Source organism: Oryctolagus cuniculus, chromosome 4, assembly GCF_051225735.1.
Source record: "Oryctolagus cuniculus isolate XC-2025 breed Fujian yellow rabbit chromosome 4, ASM5122573v1, whole genome shotgun sequence".
NCBI classification, from domain to species: domain Eukaryota; kingdom Metazoa; phylum Chordata; class Mammalia; order Lagomorpha; family Leporidae; genus Oryctolagus; species Oryctolagus cuniculus.
Window position 1 is genome coordinate 100,868,377 of NC_142870.1, and position 22,817 is coordinate 100,891,193.

General features: G+C 38.4%; 1 protein-coding gene across 3 annotated transcripts in view; it reads right to left on the bottom strand.

The window, feature by feature from the left end:
* Positions 1 to 7,017: 7,017 nt before the first annotated feature.
* The window catches only part of KCNMB2 (potassium calcium-activated channel subfamily M regulatory beta subunit 2), a 412,195-nt gene continuing 396,395 nt past the window's right edge, over positions 7,018 to 22,817 (bottom strand). For all 3 annotated transcript variants that reach the window (XM_089332143.1, XM_089332145.1, XM_008266532.5), the window contains one exon: positions 7,018 to 8,803. In XM_089332143.1, the coding sequence (XP_089188269.1) occupies positions 8,519 to 8,803 (285 nt within the window). In that variant the 3' untranslated portion in view covers positions 7,018 to 8,518. The remainder of the gene's footprint in view (positions 8,804 to 22,817) is intronic.

Genomic DNA, 22,817 nt, shown 5'->3' on the forward strand with positions numbered 1-22,817 from the left:
AAGAAGAGATCGTGAATTAAAAACAAAAATCCAAAGGTATGAAAGAATTTGGAACATTTGGGATGAACTTTGATTGGAATCGCTGAGGATAACAGCTGTGGGGATGACAGTGGGAAAGACCCTAGAAGGAACAGTGTACTCCATGATCCAAGTCATCTGTGGCAGCAAAATGCTATTAACTGTCTAGGAGTACAAGTTTGATTTGTAAAGGCTGACCTGCTTGTCCTTGTTGAGTGAAAATCTCCTTTTGGCCTGCCTTGACGTCAGCAAGTGTAAGGTTTGGGCTGAGCTTGACTTACTGCTTTTCACAAAACAGAAGTGGAAATGGGAACAGGACCACCCAGAGATGGCTTTTAATTCTGCAGGAGCTGTTGTTCCTGGATCTGGGACTACACTGATCTAAGAAGTAAAGTAAGTTGCTGAGTTTTCCTGGTATTCCAAAGACCTCATCTGTTCTGAGTCTCCGTGAGGTTGTTCTAAATTGAGTTTAGTGGTAAATTCTGGCAGTTTCTGAGGCCACTCAACTATTAAAATATTCCCTTCATAAAAGAGTAAACAGTTGCTGAATTGCACTGTCAGATGATTTGGACATGTGGATTCTCAGACATACGGAGGGAATCTTCTAAATAGTCTTGGATGTTTGCCAGGATTGTTAGTATTCAAAGGATTATTTATTCGGCAGATAGTGTGACATTTTCAAATAAACTGAGAATTAGAAAAGGGGAAATCTCTTTGTTTGCACAAAAGCAATCTGCTACAAGTGGCCTCACCCAGCTAAGCTGGACCTGGCTCCTGGGATTTCTGTTGGCAGTTGCCTGAGCAGTATTTAGATTGTTTTATTTTTCTAAGAAAGCTGAAATCTCCCAACTGAGTATGACTTTTTGGATGTGAACTTAAGGGTAGTATTGGCACCAAATTCTGCATCTGTCACAACTGTTGGAAAGGAAGGGATATATTTTACATATATTATGAACCCCCAGTATGAACTCCATGCTTTCTTCTCAATATTGCTAGATGTTAGACAGCAGCTGAATGCTTTTAGTTAGAGATAGACACTGTTAATTGCTCCAAAATGATACTTCTGTCATGCTCCAGGATGGCACAGGGAGGGCCTGTTGTGTTTGCTCACCATGAGAAGCAGTAAAGTGTCAGGGTTTACAGCTGCCTGGTGGAAATTGCTGGAATTTTAATGCAGCAAATTAAAAGGGCTGAAATTTGATGACTCTTTGCCTAGAGGAGGCTGATGAGTTTGGACAGAGCTTAGTTGAGGATGTCCCACACAAGTATAGGGGGTGAAGTAACAATGGTGGTGCAGATGACAGGTGAGGCTACAGAGGAGAGTAATGCAGCCTGTTGATTTATGTCTGAGAAGAAACATCTCTGGATTGTCTAAGGAGGAATCATTCTCTTAAATGTTATGATGTGGAAAATCCTAAGGAAGAGGGAGAACTCATTTTTCCATTTCTTTACACATTCCTTAAATTAATTTACTCCAAAAATAAGCAATGAATAGGACAACTGAATTTATGCTAGGCCAAATAGATATTTCTCAGCCCCAAAAGATCAGGCCCTTAAGAAAAATGTGGAGAAATTATTCAGCATCTGATTAAGAGAATATTTGTTCAAATTTTTATAATTTCCTATCTACTTTCCATGTATATTATCACCCTCCTTCCATCTTTTCAGTTAATTTCTGTTTCCTATTAACCCTTTCATCCTGTTCTGGAAAAAGTTGCCCAGACATTTTCCTGTAATTTAAACTCTTGTCTCCTACAAAAATCAAAGAGAGAACTTCCACTTTGACTATGACCTTCTCTAAATAAGATCGAAGTCAGCGAACTCAAGAGGCTTCCATAGCCTTGGAAACTCATGATAAGAGCCTAGGGAGATTTCTGACGCCATAAATAAGAGTGTCAAATTGTTAAGTCAACAGCAGGAGTCACTGTGTACTTACTCCTTATGTGGGATCTGTCCTTAGTGTGTTGTCCGATGTGAATTAACAGCATAACTAGTACTGAAACAGTATTGTACACTTTATGTTCTGTATGGGTGCAAACTGATGAAATCTTTACTTAATGTATCTAAATTGATCTTCTGTATATAAAGATAATTGAAAATGAATCTTGATGTGAATGGAATGGGAGAGGGAGCGGGAGATGGGAGGGGTGCGGGTGGGAGGGAAGTTATGGGGGAGAAAAAGCCATTGTAATCCATAGCCTGTACTCTGGAAAATTATATTTACTAAATAAAAGTTTAAAAAAAACAAACAAAAATCAAAATGTTACTGAAGCTCTCAAGTAGTGAAAATCAGAAACGATTTTTCCCTTTTAAATTATGTGAGATAATTGAGAGCATCACAAAAAATGTGCAAAGTGAATTCTGAGTAGTTGTTCCCTTTAATCTTTTACTTTCTTGGTAGCCTTGTTTTTCCTCCCATTCAAATGGTGCTGTTTTCTGTTTGACCAAAATCTGTGCTGCAAGAATTGGGTGTGATATTGTCCCAGTTGCCTGTAGTGGACAGCAGCTATTTTCACTTGGCCAGCACCCATTCTACTGTTCTTTAATATACATATATATATATATATATATATATATATAAATTTCTCTAAGAGGAATTATTCTTCTGGTGGTGGCGCTGCCAATTGCACGACCTACCTTCATCATTACAGATGTGAGCCTATAATGCCATATATAATGTGGGAATATAATGCTCTGTGGTCTGGCCCGTGGGGGTTTACTATCCCCTGGGCTATACTAGTCGGCTCAGTAGTGGACATATGATACAAAGAGAAGTGGCTTTTTAAATCACTGATAGGAATGATATGTTTTTCTCCTGTGGTTATAGATAAAGGGTCTTATGACATGTAGTTGCTCAGGATTATCTTTGTTGGTATATGGAGATTAAGAAGCAACCAAGAGAAGAAAGAAGAGGTATGGTTTACATGGGGAGGGGGATGGATTTGGGGAGGCGGAGAGAGAGAGAGGAGAGAGACATGATGATAGTAACTTGGGACTTTTATTGCCAACAATTGGTGAAATTGTGTAGAGGATCTTGACGCTTTCTCCATGACCCTGATAAATGGTGTTGGTAAAAAGTCATAATTTGCAAGGTCTCAAGCATTGAATTTGTTTTATAGGATCTGGTTAAACAATGCTTCTGGAAACTCTAATTAGATGACTCTATTTCTCTTCCTACTTAAACACTCATGAAGTTACAACTAGAATTCACAGGCTGACATTTCTTCCAATTTGTTAGCAATACACTGGAGAATAGTAGCTTAGCCAAGAAAAACCCATGGCAATTGTAGCAACATTTTGTTAGGAATGCATTTATGCTCTTAGGTAATCCTAGTATGGTTGCCAGAAACTTGAATAAGAGCCTGGTGTGGAATTTCAGACATTGTTACCTTTCAGAAGGCCACATCACCACGTTTCAGAAGGATTAAAAGTCACATGGCAGCAAAAATATTTAGCTAGCTCATCAATTTAATTCATCCACGAACATTTAGATTCTAATGGATCCATTCTTAACTGGTAAAATTGATGTCATTTATGCTACCCTCACAAATTTCCCTTTATGCTTTAAGTTCGGCTGAGTGGGTTGTTTTCATGATCTTGTATTTTAAGCAAAAGGAAGTTTCTGTTTCCTCAACTCCTCCTTCATTTTTCTCAATAAAATAACACTAATAAAATAAGAGAGCGACAAGATAATTGGTTTTATTTTGTGCATAATTGAAGAGTAGATATCATGGGATGGCAAACTTCAACTTGTTGGCAGGTAACCTTTCTAACACTAAGTGATGACATATTTCATCACTGGCGGGATTCAGTTAGTAACCATCCCTATCACTAGATGATCCCTTCTGAGGATATTGTAGAAAGGATTCATGCATTGGTGTGAGTTTTGGACAAAGTGATATTTTAGAGCTATTCTAGCGCCAAGGACTAGATACTACTAGTATTTACACTAGATTTCTACACTTATTAATAATTGCATTTTGCACACACACACACACACACACGCCCCAACACACAGTGTTTTCTCAACACCTTGCCAGTACATTATAGACTCAATAAGATAAGGCAGTGTTGTATGCTTTGCATACTTTGTATTATCTTTTACAGTTGCTGAAAATATGGAAGGATGAAACAGACTCAACATGTACATTTCCTGTCAATGTCTGCTATACATGTTATGCTGATAAATTTTTCAGGAGAATCCTGAAGCTTTTATTCCTTCAAATTTCCCATGTGGTACATATGTTGGAGTGGTTATTGTAGAACCATGAGGTTATTTATTTTTTTTTTACAGGCAGAGTTAGATGGTGAGAAAGAGAGACACAGAGAGAAAGGTCTTCCTTTTTCTGTTGGTTCACCCCCAAGTGGCCGCTACTGCCAGCTCTTTGTGGCCAACGTGCTGCGCCGATCTGAAGCCAGGAGCCAGATGCTTCCTCCTGGTCTCCCATACGGGTGCAGGGCCCAAGGACCTGGGCCATCCTCCACTGCACTTGCAGACCACAGCAGAGAGCTGGACTTGAAGAGGAGCAACCAGGACAGAATCCGGCGCCCCAACCAGGACTAGACCCGGGGTGCCGGTGCCACAGGCGGAGGATTAGCCTAGTGAGCCGTGGCGCCGGCCCCATGAGATTATTCTTACTGAAATATTTTACCTGGGGAGAGGGAAGAAAGCAGATATTGAAAAGATAAGGAATAATGTCTAACCTCTTCCCTGTCAGGACAATGAGAACTACCTCAGTTGCTTGGACATTGTTCACGTTAGTATTTTGGTGAAGGAGAGGAGAAGTTAATCTGTGCTGTGTTGTAACAAATAATTCCTTTAAACTGTTTTAACTTACTTCAGTTAATTATTCATATTATTTTTCTATTGCATAGGCCTCTCTGGTAATTTAATAGCATGATTACAGTGTCAGGATGTTTTACTCAAAGGAATGTAGTTACGTATTTTTTGCTTGACATACTGAAAATAATATATAATATTTGTTTTATAAATGCAATGAATTAGTTTTTTTTGTTTTGGTCATTGATGTCAATGGGAAAAGGGTGGCATGCTAGAATGCTAAATGTCATGTGGTCTACATAAGAAGTATTTTATGATTGCACACACCATTATTACCATCAGTCAGTGTTTTGCCAGTAGCTTTCTATAGAATCATTTCTTTTTATTATAGCTATTTGCAAGAAGTCATTGGTACATTTATCATTTCTGGTTTTAATACAATTGCAACTCAGGGAATCTGAAATCAATAAAGTTTTAGATGGCATGTGCCAATTGGATAATGAAAATGATTTGGAAGCATAGGCATTCATATTATTTGAGGAAACCATTTGTGTTGAATAATGTGAAGTCTCAGAGCTCTGCTTCTGGCAGACATAAATAAAGTTTTGGACCTAAAGAGGCAAGTAGGTTATTGGGAATGTCAGCAGGGAGGCTGCTTTTTAATCTGTGGATTAATATACACAGAATCTGTTTGAGAATCAGACCTGTGCTCTGAATGTTGGAGAGTAATGTTTACTACTCCTTTCACATGCCTAAGATACACCGTTAGTGTTAAAGAGAACCTTAGTGGTCAGCTGGCCGCACCTCCTAATTTCATAAAGAAGTCGAGAGACTAATTGAGAAGCAAAAAATTACCTAGTTACCAGAGCTTAAACAAAGCTCTTTTGACTTCCAATTCAATATTCTTTCTTCTTTAAACTCTTTCAAACCTCAGCTAACCCAATGTTAGCAGAAAGACCCCACAGCTCTGGAAATGGTTGCCATATTAGAAAGATAAGCATTTTCTCAGCTCCCCACTATCATAATATCAGTTTTTAATCCTGCAGAATTTATTTAACATTTCTGAGCTTCAACATTTTCAGCCCCAAAATGAGATAATAGTGCCCCCTTCAATAGGGTTGTTATAAAGATTAACATGTAAAGTATTTAAAATATTGTTGTGATTCCGGGTGTTTCTCCTATAATAATGAGCATTTAGTTGTGTACATAACTAAATTATTTAAGTGACTGTTGCTGTGTTGGAATTCAAGAAGGCACTAGTTAATATCTTTTATGTGTGTGTGTGAGTGTGTGTCCTTCAGATTTCTACATTCTTAACTAAAATATCAATTTTCCCCCAATTTTATTTTTGAATAAAAATTCAGAGGGAGGAAAACCTATCTAATAATTTCATTCACATTTATTTCACCCTTGAGTTGTGGGTGATCCTGTACCTGGCTGGAAGTGTACCTGCCTACTAGCCTATGCAGGAGGTCAAGAGAGCATGGCACACCATGCTCCCTGGGAAAAACCCTTGTTGAGGACTCAGCACACTGAGACCCACATATGATCTGACTGCTGGCAGGCAGCAAGGGCCCCAGACACATTTCTCCCACCCCTGTTTCCTGTTGAGGGGCCTTGTAACTGTTAGCTAGATGTGGCCCAGACTCATAAGACCACCTGGAAGTCCATGTGGGCTACATGACCTTCAAGCTGATTGGAGAAGCACAGCGGCATCAGTATCAGCTTTATCCTTTAGAATTAGTGTTGCTACCCTGAGCTAGCTACTCCCCTTTGCCTGCCCTATAAAAGCTTGTGTCTAACTGCTAATAAATGGACATGTTCACCAAAACTGTCTCTGGTGTTTATTGTCAAAGAACACTGTCGCCCTACCATCCTGACAGTGTGGACCTTGCAGGATGAGCCCACATTGGATCACTTGAAGGGAAGCCCATGGGATATTAAAGGTTATGGATTGTTGGCTGCATTATCCCAAAGATTACTATCTTCAGAATTATGTTTTAAAGGGAGAAGAAGAGTAAAGAGTTTTCCCATATTTTTCATTTTGTAATGTTATGTGTATGTTTTTGTGTGTTAAAAAGGGAACTTCTTATAATCTCTTAAAATACTTTAGGGCTAGCAGATTACAGGTTTTTGGACTGCTATAGGCCTATCAGCCCAGAATGCAAGAATTATTCAAATCTTGTGATTAATGGACTTAAAAAATGTTAACTTACACATTTGAGACCTGATCACACCCTAGGGATTTATTTGCTTATGAAAAGTCAAACTATAAATTACAATATTGCAGAATAACTTCCACTTCATCATATTAGTTTTACCATTCACTTCACAAAGTGATTTGTAAAATTTTGCAATACCTAAAAAACTATATTACAAAAGGTACTTAAATATAGATGAGAAAGATAATAATGTAATATACTACATTACAAAAAGGTACTTAAATATAAATGAGAAAGATAGATGTTTGTCTTCTCCTTTTGATGTTGATATTAAATAAAAGATGGAATGTTTTTATTTAAAACCAACCCCTCATTCCCCGCCCCCCCAACACAATATAAATAGCAATGTGAACAAAGGCTTCCTTTAAATCTGTTATTCAATTCAAATGTGTGTTAGGAAAAAGGTATATTCTGTGTATAAAATATAACAACCAAAAAACAAAAAGAATTGTAAATAGAAAAATAAAACATGTATAGGAGACAAATATACTGTGTACATAGTTTTAAAATCCCACAAGCGAACACTTGGTCAGAAGGAGAGACTACACATTCATTATTTCAATAATAAGTTCCCAAAGAACAATATTCCAACATGTTAATTTGCCACAATAGATTTACCCATTGAAACAAGTCCATCCATTTTTATCAGAAAGTAACATTTTAACTTTACAATCTAACAACTCAGTTGAAATGAAATTGGGGTTTTTCACACAAGAATCTCAGCAACAGACATTTTTGGATTGAAATGGAGCACCTACTAGCATTCAGTCAGCTCTTAGGCTATGAAACTCCTTTTAAATATCATTTCTTCACACAGTAGCAGGGTCTTAAATGGAAAAGGGCTCTGTTAATTTCCTATTTAAATCACAAGAAGATATTATAGAATTGGTTAATGAAAACATTACTTTTTGAAATCAGTTAAAAAGTTTAAAGTTATGAATAAAAAGTAATGAAAGAAAAGTAGCTGGCTAGGTTTCCCCTCTTCTTTCCAGCGATATGGTAAAAATACAAGGAAAATATTTAACACCTTTTAATTGGGAAATTTTGATTCTCATTTGCTATGGGGCTCCATTTAGAATAAGAAAAGAAAAAGATTTTTGGCTATAGCTTTAGTAAACAAGAGATGATGAAATATTGTCTTCAAGAAATCTTACAACTGAGAATACCAACCTTATCCCATCAATATCATCTACACTCTTCCACAAAGCTTGGCAAATGAGTAACTGAGCCTGTTTTGGTGGAACAAGAGAAGGAAATACTAGGTCCAGCACTGAAACAAGATTATGAGAACAACCAACCAACACAAAACAGTTATTTCTTCTCCTGAATAAAGACATCATGTTTGCATATAGAACAGCTTTTGCGTTATTGCTCTACATAGAAGAATATATTAAAGAAATCATAACAGACTGCACATTACAAACTTAAGGTTCTTTGGTGAAGATGAAAGAAAACAGTATTTGAGCTTTAACAAAAATTATTTCATCCATGTTTGCTTTTATCTATTAATCCGTTGGATCCTCTCACAAAGCAGGGAGAGGTACTGTGTGAGTTTCACCAGGGCCACGATTGCCACACCCCCAGCCATCATACATGTAGGCCAAAAGAGTGAGTGGAACAGCACGTTGGAACTGTAGAGTTTGGTTAGGATGACGCTTTTCTGGTTTCCTTCTGGGTCAGAATAACAAGAGAAATGTTGGTACTTCCTGAAGTTTTCCATGACGACATTCACCAGGGACATGGATTCTTCAAAGTTTTTCTCACATTTAGGTATATAGGAGCACTGTGGAGAATAAGATAAACTGTTATGGAAAGATGGGGTGTGTGTGTGTGTGTGTGTGTGTGTGTGTGAGAGAGAGAGAGAGAGAGAGAGAGATCTGTGAACTAACCATAGTGGTTATTCTTTCTACATTCAAAGTGCATTCTAGAAACTCTAAGAAATCATAAATTGATTAAAACAATGTTTTAATGTGGTGAAGATGTTCCTTGATAACTCATCAACATTTTATTTATTTATTTATTTTTTAAAATTTATTTATTTATTTGAAAGAGTTACACACAGAGAGAAGTCTTCCATCTGCTGGTTCATTCCCTAATTGGCCGCAGCAGCTTGAGCTGCACCAATCTGAAGCCAGGAGTCAGGAGCTTCTTCCAGGTCTCCCACCTGGGTGCAGAGGCCTAAGTAATTGGGCCATGTTCTACTGCTTTCCCAGGCCATAGCAGAGAGCTGAATTGGAAGTGGAGTAGCCAGGACTTGAACCAGGGTCCATATGGGATGCTGGCACTGTAGGTCGTAGCTTTACCTGCTATGCTACAGCGCCAGCCCTTGATATATTATTTAATTATTGATTATACTCATATGATGAGTATGTTCATTGACTTGATGTAATTGTTCCCCATTTTATACATAAGAATTAAAGAGATTCCCAATGGCTTGTTTTTTCCATAGCTAAGTGTGGTAGGTTTTAATTTTCCCCAATTTAACATACTCCTGATTCCAGCTTCTTGCTATATCAGAATATCAACCTTTCCATCTTTTGTCCATATAATATCAAAAGTTTCTGGGTATGATGTTGTGGCATGTGGGTTAAGCCACTACCTGTAACACCAGCATCTCCAATGTGTGCCAGTACAGCTGCTCCACTTCTGATTCAGTTCCCTGTAGTATGTCTGAGAAAGCAGCAGGTGATGGCCGAAGTACTATCCACCCACATGGGAAACCCTGATGCAAATCACATGGAAGACCAGGGTGGCGTTCCAGGCTCCTGATTTCAGCTTGGCCCAGCCCTGGCTGTTGTAGCAATTTGGGGAGTGAATTGGAGGACGGAAACTAACTTTCTCTCTCTCATTCTGTTTCTCTCTCTTTCCAACTCTGCCTTTATACATATAAAAGTCACTTTTCTGGGGATGTGACAGTAGTTGTTTAACTCTTTCCCCTCTCTATGGTAACTATTTCTTGATAGGGAAAACAAAGACTCCTGGTTCTCTCTGTAATCTAATGATCAATGTAACTGATTAATGTGAATTAAGTTTGCTTCTGACAAGATCACTGATAATCTATATACTGCTTTAGTATGAATTAGAAAGCTATGCCTTCTCTTCAAAACACTATTTAATTTGGAAAATTAACATAACAAACCTATTTTATGAACAAAACCCTCACATTTTATTGCCACTTACCAATTTGTAAATTGTGATTATAAATACATCTATGACTTTTACAATGTGGCTGCTACTCCTAGAGTTTGTGAGGTGCACAACTGACACGACTGTAAGCTGAGACACAAAGGAGGTAGGCTGTGGGTGACTTTCAGGAACATTGATAGAAGTTTTGGGGATAGGATCCTGGAATTATAGAAAATTTAGACCTATAGATTTCCCAAGATGAAAGTATAAAAAAATAGAGTTTTTACTAATGAAAACTAGCCTTACTCTTTTCCCTGATTTTATTAATGGGCACCCATGCACCTTGTTTTGTCTGCTGAGCTGCAATCATTAGATTATTTTACTATAAACAGCAGGAAGGTTTTTTGATTACTTAAGCATGGAGGCTGGGCATGCTGACAGTACTATAAACCATGTGTAAAGTGATATTCTTTTTAGCAGTATCTAGTTGATACCTTTAAATGTAAGCAGGTATGAATGAAGTGAAAACATTCATACATGTGCATAGCCTTTTTTTGGGGCTGGCACCATGGCTCACTTGGTTAATCCTCTGCCTGTGGCGCCGGCATCCCATATGGGCACTGGGTTCTAGCCCTGGCTGCTCCTCTTCCAGTCCAGCTCTCTGCTGTGGCCTGGGAGGGCAGAGGAGGATGGCCCAAGTGCTTGGGCCCTGCACCTGCATGGGAGACCAGGAGGAAGCACCTGGCTCCTGTCTTTGGATCAGTGCAGTGCGCCGGCCGTAGCGGCCATTTGGGGGGTGAACCAACGCAAGGAAGACCTCTCTCTCTCTCTCACTGTCTAACACTATCTGTCAAATAAAAAAATTTAAAAGTATAAATAATAAAATATAAAAATAAAAAATATATGTACATAGAGCAGGGTGAGGTGCCAGTATGGTATTAAGGTTCTGAAAGTATCTCCAAGGAGCAGGATTTCATAGCAAGTTAATGATGTAGTTCAAAAATTGGCTGACGACTGCCTGAAGCAAATTTCCTATCAATAGATGCCTTTGAACCAAAGGGTGAGGGTGGTATGTGGATCCTTCTTCTTTGCCACCATCTTCAAACATGCTCAAGTCATGTGTTTAAAAAAAGATTTAAAAGATTTTGGAAGCAAAGCATTAGCAACAACAACAACAACAAACCCAAGGACATCATTTGTGTTTGAATTTAATGTGGGCCAATTTAGATTATAGGTACATAAGAACTCTGTCTATTTTTTGTGCCAAGATCATTTATATTAATAGTTTCAGGGTTTAATAGTACTGAGTTATTGTAATGATCTCTATAAAATGGCATTCCATTAAAAATAGAGTTTTTCCTTATCTTATGCTCTTGTGTGTTGACTTGAGTTAAAAAACCTTTCTTTGAAGAAACGTTTGTTGGCCAAATGGCAACAATTCTATCACTAGGTAAGAATTCTTCCAGGGACTGGTATTGTAGCATAGCAGGTTAAGCTACTGTTTGCAATGTCAGAAACCCATATGAACACTAATTCAAGTCTCAGATGCTCCACTTGTGATCCAGCTTCCTACTAATGCTCCTGGGAAAACAATGTAAGATGGCCCAAGTGCTTGGGCCCTTGCACCCATATGGGAGACCCAGAAGAAGCTCCTGGCCCCTGTCTTTGGGCCACATCCAGCCCTGGACTTTACAGCCATTTAGGCGAGTGAACCAACAGATGGAAGATCTTTCTCTCTCTCTCTCTCTCTCTCTCTCTGTCTCTCTCTTTCACTCTGGCTTTCAAATAAATAAATAATTCTTTAAAAAAAGAATTCTTTCAAATAAAATGGGATTATAGACTGCCTTTGACACCATCTGGCAATGCTACAATATAGGAATTGCCTTTTTTTTTTTAAAAAAAGAAGATTTTATTTATTTATTATTAAAAGAGAGTTTCAGAAAGAGAGAGGGATAGACAGATAGAAAGATCTTCCATCACTGGTTCACTCCCCAAATGGCCACAATGGCTGGAGCTGGGCTGATCCAGAGCCAGAAGCCAGGCGTTTCTTCCAGGTCTCCCACTTGGGTGCAGGGGCCCAGGCCCTTAGGCCATCTTCCACTGATTTTCCATGCCTTAAGTAGAGAGCTGGATCAGAAGAGGAGCAACCTGGAACTGAATTGCATCCATGTGGGGTGCAGGTGCTGCAGGTGGAGGCCTAGCCTACTATGCCACAGCACTGAACCTAGGGGCTGCTGATTGACGTTTCAATCCATCAAGGTCTGAATGTGTACTTTTTGTTGGCAGGTTGAGGCATGTTCTACACATGTCTGGACTTAGGTCCTCAGGCCAGTAGCACACATAGGTGCAACAGGCAGATTGCTAGTGAAGAAATGATTATTGCCCTAGTAATATAGCTCTTCATGATCTCATCATCTGCCACTAGATTATTTTTTATTGCCTCTGAAAATTCTACCATATATCACTCTCTCTTTTCATTTTATTATTTTTACATTTTTTTTCCTGAAATAGAATCAGCTTCTATCTGCTAGTTCACTCCCCAAAGGATTTCAATGCCCAGGATTGGGCTGGGACCAAATTTGAGAGTTGGAAATTCAATCCAGGCCTCCCACATGGGTAGCAGGTACTCCATTTCTTGAGCCATTACTGCTACCTCACAGCATCTGCATTAGTTGATAACTAGAGTCAAGAGCTGGAGCCAGGTGTTGAACCTAGGCATTCATATATGGGACATGGGTACCTTAACTGGTGTCTTAACTGCTGAGCTAAAAACCCACCTCTACTTTTATTATTGATGAGTCCATTTGTGATAATTAATGTATGAGGTCATATAACAAGCTCCTGACTTGTGTTCAGGAGATCTGGTTGCTGGGTTACTATCTTACTGTAGTCAAGTTATATTGTCCCTCAGAACCAATTTCACTGTATAATGGAGTTAACAGAGCCTTTCTGATTGAGTTTTTGTGAGGATTAAATAGAAAATAAACTAAAAGCCTCAATAAATTTTCATTATCATGTTTTCCTATGGGACTATCACATTTGTCCACATGATCTTTTCTAAAGTCTTTAATCAAGTGCCACCTACTAATATCTAAAACCTCTAAGGAAGACAAAACTACCAACCACGTGTTTTTGCAGGCACAGGCCCATTCAATTACTCTTGTCTCATGTTCTTTAGCTTTTTGCCCTAGATGATTTGCAGTATGTTAAATTCTAAATTAGGATTCTAGGATTCTGTGTGTGTTTTTTTTTTATGGCTCAAACTATAGCTCTGTGTATGTTCTTGAGGCTGGAATGCATTTGGAGTTCAAGTTATTTTAGTATGGTCTTGGAGGATAGTTCTAAATGATTGGTTTACAATAAATAGAATGTATGTCAATAAATGATTATTCCTTTTTAAAAAAGATTTATTTATTTATTTGAAAAGAAAAGTGAGAGAGAGAGAGACAGAGACAGAGACAGAGAGACAGAGAGGGTTCTTCGATCACTCCCCAAATGGCCACAATGGCTAGAACTAAGCTGATCTGAAGCCAGGAGTCAGCAGCTTCCTCCGGGTCTCCCACGTGAGTGTAGGGGCCCAAGCACGTGGGTCATCTTCCATTGCTTTCCCAGATGCATTAGCAGGGAGCTGGATCAGAAATGGAGCAACCAGGACTCAAGCCTGTTTTCACAGGTGCATTAGCAGGGAGCTGGATCAGAAATGGAGCAGCCAGGACTCAAGCTGTTTTCACAGGTGCATTAGCAGGGAACCGGATCAGAAATGGAGCAGCCAGGACTCAAACTGGCTCAAATCATATGGGATGCCAGCATTGTATGCAGTAGCTTTACCTGCTATGCCACAGTGCCAGCACCATGTTTTTCTTTTTAAAATGTTTATTTATCTGGAAGGCAGAGTTATATACACGCATAGGGAGAGATATAGAGAGATCTTCTATCTGCTGGTTCACCCCCTGAATGGCTGCAATGCTAAGGCTGGGCTGGGCAGAACTCAGGAGTGAGGAGCTTCATTTGAGTCTCCCTTGTGGGTTCAGGGGCCCAAGGACTTGGGCCATCTTCCACCTAGGCGCATTAGCAAGAATCTGGTTAGCAAGTGGAACAGCAGAAACTCAAAGTGGCATCCATATAGGATGCTGGTGATACAGGTTAACTGCCGCCTGCGACACTACAACGCCAGCTCCAGTGAATCTTCTCTAAGTGATCTACTCTTAGTTGGAAAAACATAATGTAGATTGAGTGGGTAAAGACCCTAGTATATGTAGGTCATTTTTATGGCAGTTTTGGCATATAAAGAGTTAACTTTTAGACTCTGAATGATATAAACACAAAGGAACATATGAGTAATAATTTTATATACACAGTGATGATAAAACTGTTACCATTTTTATCATGTTATTGGCCATTCTTTCTTCTGTGCCTTACATGAATATATAAAGCTACCAAACCTCTAAGGTAGCCAGTCCATGGAAAATAAAGGCTTACATCTCTCTTCCTAATCCAGAGCTTTGTTCATAACTCTTATTGCTTTATGCAATCCATTGGATGCTTTATGGACAGACCTTCTCTTTTGTATTGAAGAGAGATGGCCCCATGGGCATGACCTTTCTTCTCCCCGCAGAACGCTTGTGCTACCAACATTTCCTGATGATCCTTTCCCTTACCCAGACAATGAAGAACTAACAGTTGCATCTTTCCTCCAGTTCTTTGCAAAGTGACTGAAAGTTTTCTTTTCTTAGCCTCATGTTGAGGATCTTTTCATTGAGAAAGTTATTTTTATTTTCATGATGGACAGAAGTTTTGAAAAACTACCTGTTGGATCACTCCACTCGGACATGCTTCACTAGGCATGTCTGAAGCAAAGAATGACAAGACTTCACCTTAAACAGTGAAGATGTGGGGAGGGGGCGGGGCAGTGAGGGGGATTTGGCTGAATAGCCTCACTGACAGTCTCCTTCTTCTTGTGAGGGAAGGAAGGGAAAGAACAGCTTCTCAGGATCATCTCCAGGGAAGGGTGCGTTGTACATTTATTTTTTTCTAAAAAGAGAAGTATCTTATTTGAGAAAGGGTTAGAAGTTTAATAAAATACAGTCACTATCTATTAAATGTGAATTAATACTGTGCCAGTGTGCCAGGCAGTATGATAAATATGGGTGTTAGAAAACATAAACAATGCATGAGAGACAATTAGAGAGAAATGGAGAAGAGAAATGAGAACGAGGGTGGAGTGAAGCCATGGAACAGGAATGTGGCTAACACAGCTTTTAGTAGAGACTGCACCAGCACAGAGCTGGGGCACAAAGTCCTTCAAAGAATTCTTCGGGAATGGGCACGTCCTACATTGCAATGTCTATGAGCTCAACAAACAACACCAAAAACAAACAAAAAGCCCACCGCAAAGCAACATTGCCCTTGTGGAACATTCATTTTGATGCTAGGACCAGATGCAACATCTAGAGTTCACAAGCAGCAAGCATTATGCACATATTTAAGCACATACAGTGTTCCAGACTCTGTGTTCTGTGTCAGAGGGTAGGACAGAATCTCCATGTCCAAGGAATAAAGAGATCACCAGCGGATAGCCTTGGCTTACTCTGGCCCAAATTTTTTGAGTTTTTTGAACACTAGTGATATATAGAGCAGTTGAGAATGTAAATTGGACTTCATTTTCTTTTCCCCTTTGAGATTTCCTGCTCCTTATAATTTTTAAAAGAGTGAATCTCACAAAATTTAGTTTAAATTTATTTATTTTGCAATTTTAGTGTCAACTTGATTTCAGTAAGTGGGACTGTTTGGTAGAAGAAACAAAAGCAGAATTTCTGCTTTACTGCTGCTGATGGCTTTAGTGTCAAGATGATGGTTCCTCTGGAGACAGATTTTCTTTCCCTGTATTTGCTCAAAGTTCTTAAGTCTATTATGGCATTTGTGCTTGATATGGAGTAGAGAAAAGGCTTAAAAGACCTAGGATATCCACTAATGATACAGAAGTGTCCTGGTACCTGGGGTTAACCAACATGCAGAATAGACTAAACCATGCGGTGGAGCCATGGTGAGTTGTATATTTTTTTTTTTTTTTTTGACAGGCAGAGTGGACAGTGAGAGAGAGAGAGACAGAGAGAAAGGTCTTCCTTTGCCGTTGGTTCACCCTCCAATGGCCGCCGCGGCCGGCGCGCTGCGGCCGGCGCACCGCGCTGATCTGATGGCAGGAGCCAGGAGCCAGGTGCTTTTCCTGGTCTCCCATGGGGTGCAGGGCCCAAGCACCTGGGCCATCCTCCACTGCACTCCCTGGCCACAGCAGAGGGCTGGCCTGGAAGAGGGGCAACCGGGACAGAATCCGGCGCCCCGACCGGGACTAGAACCCGGTGTGCCGGCGCCGCTAGGCGGAGGATTAGCCTAGTGAGCCGCGGCGCCGGCCTGTATATTTAATATGACCTGGACCCTTCACCATGGCCCATTTTCTTGCCAATTGGGAAGGAATAGATTCCATGTCCCAGCTTTTCTTCTTGATGTTCAGAAACAGCAAGGCTTATGTAAGCCTCTTTATGACCAAATTTAAGGTGCTAATTATGAAGGTGTCAGAAATTAAATTTCAGGGCATATTCTCCCTTTGAGCCCAGTGTTCTCCTTTTTCAGTGTGTTTCTAGCTGATATATTCGGTGTAATCTGCTCCTGAATGGACATCTTTGACCTTCCTCAAGGTTGCACAGAATCACTCAGAGATAATTCTTGTACATGACCTTTCCCTGACTTTCAGTACCTCTTGTGACTGATGGAAAGGCACATACTCCCTGTTTACACAAATTTAACATTTTATAGAACTTGGAGTTTTCAGAGCTCTTTTCAAAGACAACAAATTGATTAACATGTAATGCTTGTACACCTTTTATGGGGAGCAGAGTGGTATTGAAAATATTTATATAGCATAAATGAATCAAATTAGGTGGTCAGCATCTGTATCACCTCACCTTTTTACCAGCTCTTCTTTTCTAGTTCATTTTGTAGGATTTAACATGTTTGTGACCTGTAGTCACATGCAAATGCATGTAGAAACTGTTACTTTTGTCTGTGTTGTGGTGCATGGTTGGTATACAACTTCAACTTCCTTTCTCCCACGCTTCCCAGACTCTAGTTGCGACTCTTCTAAGTTCAAATTTATTTTTTTTAACAGCCCATAAAAGAGGACATGCAGTGTTTATCTTTCTGTATGTTTTGTTTCACTTAACATAATGTCTTCCAGTTCCATTCTATTGCCTTTATTTTTCAAGAGGAAAAAGTTTCACTCTGTTATATGTAGCATGATGAAGTGAAGTGACTTAAATTCTAATTCAGCCCTAAAGTGACTTAAATTCTAATTCAGCCCTAATTAGTGAGGTATGACTTTGGGAAAGTTGTTTCATTTTCTGGACTCAGCTTCATTATTGTAAAGTGAGGTATAGTAGTGGTATTTAACACATGGGGTTGTTGAATAATTGAATGGTAAGTACATGTAAAATTTTTAGTACTTTACAGTACCTAGTACATTAAAAACTTCTGATAATATTTGGCTGCCAGCTCAATTCACAGAAGCTACGATATGGAATAAACCCAGAGGTCTTTCAACTGAAAACTGGATAAAGAAATTATGGTATATGTATACCATGGAACACTACACAGAGGTTAAAAAATTGAAATCCTGTCATTTGCAACAAATGGATGCAACTGGAAACCATTATACTTAGTGAAATAAGCCAGTTCCAAAAAGGCAAATACCATATGTTCTCCCTGATTTGTGGTAATTAATAGAGTACCTAAAAGGCAATCTATAGAAGTGAAACTGACACTTTGAGATCTGATGATTTTGAACACCCTTTGTCTCAACTGTTGAATAGGTTTTTTTCACACTATTTGTTGAATTCTTTACTTATGTGTGTAGAGTTATGTGTGTAGAGTTAACTGAAAATAGATCTCTGTAAAAAATAAAAATGGGGATAGGAGAAGGAGGAGGAAGAAGAGTGGGAGTGCAGATGGGAAGGAGGATAGGGTGGGAAGAATCACTGTGTTCCCAAATTTGTGTGTATGAAATTTGTGAAGTTTATAGACTTATGGCCCAGGATTTCATGCAAATGCAGGCAGCTTTGCATGATCCTCCAGTATAATTGTAAAAAAGATAAATAACCCATTAAAAAGTACTTGCTTCCTCCCCCAAATTTGACTGCTATTGTTTTGGGGTAAGGTTTTAATCAGGATTAAATGAGATGATTTTTATAAATTTTTAGCATAGTGATGGGCACATAATATATAGTAGACACTTAATAAATGCTGGGTCTCTCATGTTTCATTTACATTCCCAACTTCACTTTATTTTCTTCCTTTATATCCTTACCCTATAAATGCTATGTAGAGAATTTATAATTCTATTTGCATAAGATTTTAGGATCTCACAGATGCCAAGTACAAAGCTAAATTAAGTTTAAGCACTGATCTGTCAGTGTTTGGAAACAATTTTAGTTGTAACTGGAGCAGGAAGGATGCAAGTTATCCATTGGGCAGTTTCTAGGGATGCTGCAAAACAACAAAAAGGACAGGTCCCTACCTCGCCCTCACAGCCAACAGAGAATTCTCTTACCACAAATGTGAGTGATGCTCAGGTTGATAAACTGAGGTCTACATATATTTTCTGGGTTTAGGGAACCCATAAGGCTTTGGAATGGGTGGCAAAATGAGGGGTAATGCTCATTTTGTCTATTGTAGTGTTAAGCAATTGGCTAATTTATGTGAATACTATAAATAGTTTAGCTATTTGGAATCAATAATTTATGTAAATATTATAAATAATTGGCTAATGTATGGAACTTACTTTTTACTAAATGTGCATATATCTTTCTCATGATAGTTTTATATAAAACTTTTACCAAATATATGGTATGTACTATATACCAAAGAATGTATCTAGTTTCATGTTTTGTACAAAACTATTTTGAATCTACCCTCAAAGCAGATGGCATGTTTTGAGAACCACTGGTGAGTAAAAACAGACTTAAACTTTTGAAGGAGGTCAGAGTTGAGGAATACACAAGCAACAGCTATAGGATGCTATAACGATTCTAGTGACAGCCTTGTAGCCAACAGTCAAGGGCCCTTGAGCCCACTTGTAGCTCCCAGAGACCATTAGTGAGCTGCCTGCTGCATGACAGCATGCCAGCTTATCAGCTTAAGCAGCTTTGACTGTGCTGTTGACAAGAGACTAGGCACTGGGTTTAAAGGCTAAAGAAAAAAAAACATGAGAGATATGAAAATTTAAAAACAAAACCCTTTTGAATGTCTTTTTGCAAAGATACAGACAGCTTAATTGATGTCCTTTTGCCTCCTGTTGTTGCAGATCAAATGCTGTCAGTAGTTGCCTCATGAATCTCAACAAAACAGTGCTTATTTCTTGGTAACTATGCGGAAGGCATTATTTTTGGTGAGCTTGGAGGAGGATATCAGAAAGGGGAGGCTGACACTGAGAATATTTCTTTTTTATTTTTGACTCGGAATATCCTGAATATTACTCACATTGCAAAAGATGGTTGAATGACTTTCTGACGTGGAGATAGGAGTACTTTCAGTATGCATAATTCTGATTCAGAGCAAAGGCAGGCTACCCAGAAAGTGAAGAATTGAATTGTTGGGCTAAGAAGGTGAGCCAAGGGGTTGCTGCCTTTCCCCCTGGGAACACTAGCTAATTGTGAGGGGCACTGTGGGCCCAAGGGGCTGCATTGCATTTTTGAGAACTTTGTACAGCTATGGGCAAGCACTGTCCTTGAGACATATCCTGGGGGTCCCTGATGATCCCCACATTCACTGTGGTTTGGGGCTCTGAAAGGTTGCACCCTAAGAATAATGATTAGCTTGAAGTAGATAGGTCCTCACAGGAACTGAAGTTCAGATTTGAATTCAGATTATAATTGAGGAAGTGGGAATGTGGTAATCCTGAATGACTTGTGCCCCAGGGGCCTAGCAAAGCAACTGGAAACAATTTTTGAGAAGCATGATATCATGTCATATTCCTGGACTTAAAGTTATTTTTATAAATATACTTGCAGATATGGTTTCTATCACCTAATAAAAAATAATCAGAGCATTCAAGACAACATAAAAAATAAACAAGAGAAGATATTGAAATCATCAAAAAAACTTAAAAATATAATTTTACTTAATTTAAAAATTTACTTGAATAGCAGGGAGATATAGAAAGACAGATGTTAGATAGATAGGTAGATAGATAGAAAGTTAGAAAAAATGTTATCTTCTATCTGCTCCCCAAATGCCCACAACATCTGGGGCAGGGACAACCTGAAGCCAGGAGCCTGAAACTCCAGGTTGGTCTCAGACAATGTGCTTGAGCCATCAAGTAGTTGAGTCATTACCTATTGCCTCTGAGGGTGTACATTGGTAGGAAGCTAGAATCAGAAGCAGAGGTAGGACTCAGACACAGGCACTTTGATTTGGGGTGTGGGCAAGTGGCATCTTAATTGCTGTACCAAATGCCTGCCCCTATAAGTTTACTTTTTATATTGAAGAACTAAAAAAAAAAATAAGAAATAGAAAGTTGCAGGGCACTGCAAATGGTAAAACAAAACACAAATAGACATTTTCTAAAAAATATAGAATTTCTAAAATTTTCTAGAATTGAAAATATAGTAAGAAAAAGTAAGAACTTAATGAATGAGTTTAATAGTATATTTTTTGAAGTTGAGGGAAGAATTGCTGAACTAGAAGCTAGGTACATATCTAGAATGAAAAAGAGACGAAGGGAGGGAAAATATTGAAGGGAGAATACATGCATGGGAGACAAAGTGAGAAAGCCTAGCATATGGCCCCTTGGAGTCCCAGAAGTAAAAGAGGGAGACAATGTTTGATGAGATAATGACTGAGAACTTTCTAAAATTGACAAAGAACCGTAAGGAACAGGAAAAGAATCCCTGGGACACTGAAAAAAAGGCTAAAGAAAAATAGCTGCACATTTTGGCATAGAATAGTTAAATTGTAGAAAGCCACAGAAATTAATATTTAAAATAGGTCAAGATTACCTTCACAGAAGCAGCTATTAGGCTGAGGCTTGATGTCTGAATAGTAACAATGCTTACCAGAAGACAATGGAAGTAAAATAATTGCCAGTTTAGAGTTTTGTACTCATTGAATGTATACTTCAAGAATGAAAATGAAATAAAAATATTTTCAGAAAAATGAAAACTGAGAACATTCTTTGGAGCATCTGCAGCAGTAAAATAAATACTAATTAGAGAGTACTCTTTGAGCCATAGAAAAACGGTCCCCAGATGGAAGATCAGAGATACAGAAATGAATAATAATGGAAACAGGGAAATACAGGGACCCGTGTCAATTTGTATTTATTTTATGCAGCAATAATAATAGTGTCTACATGAGCTGAAAGTATATAGAGAGGAAAAGTGACAATACTATGTAAGCTGGGAAAAGAAAAAATGGAGTTAAAATGTTCTAATGTTCTTGACTACAAGTTGTAATTTCTAGGATGAACATTAAAAAATTAGTAACATATTAGAAAACTTTTGAGAAAACAGGATGAAATGGGATAATAAAAATAATCCAGTGAGGAAAGGATAATCTTTTTAATAATGGACTGGAGCAAGTAGTTGTCTATGTGAAAAAAACAAGGCTAAAGAAACCAAGGAATTTGACCCCTAAATAATCAATCCAAGGCAGATTGCATTCCATTGTGAAAGGAATGACTTTATGACCTCGGGAGAGGTAAAGATTTATCAAACAGAACAATGAAAGCACTAAACCAAAAGAAATGGTCACAAAATTTGGTGTCACTGAAATTAGGAACTTCTTTTATTGAAAAACATCATTCATAGAGTGAGAAGGTCACACAATGAATGGGAAGAGAGATTTGCAACACCTATAACCAACAGAGGTTTGTATTTAAAGAATTCCTACAACGAATATGAACAAAAATTAATCCAGTAGAAAAGTGGGCAAGAAAATTGAACACACATTGCAAAAAGAGGATATTGAAGTGTTCAATAAATCAGTGAAAAAAGGCATTTGGCTAACATTATTTACCAGAACCACAAGGAAATATCACTACATTAGCTACAATTAAAGTTATAAATGATGCTAAGTGTCGGTGCAGATTTGGAGCAATAATAACTCATACTCACAGGTTGGTGGGAATGTAAACTGGTATAAGCATTTTGGAAAAACCATTTGGTATTATTTATTAAACTTCTTGAGATTTATACTCTATGATCTAGATGGCCCATTTCCAGGTTTCTACCTGATAGCACACAACCTGTGTGTGGTTGTGCACCAAGAATCATATGCAGAATATTCATAGAATTTTATGTAATAGTTCCATACTAAAGATAACTCAAAATGCCCATCAACAGGGTGAAAAAACCATCTGACATATTCATACAATAGGATATTTTCCAATTTATGGATGGACTATGACCAAATGGAATGAATCTCACACATATAATGCTGTGAGAAGAAAACAAAATGTAAATGAAAATATTCTGTATGAATCTATTTATATACTTTAAAAAATGAAGCAAAACCAGACTATAGTATTTAAGGATGTATGTTTAAGTGCTACAATGACAAAGAAAAATAAGAAAATATTTGTCTTAGTAGTCAGGATAGTTGCTATTTTTGGCAGGGAGCAGAGA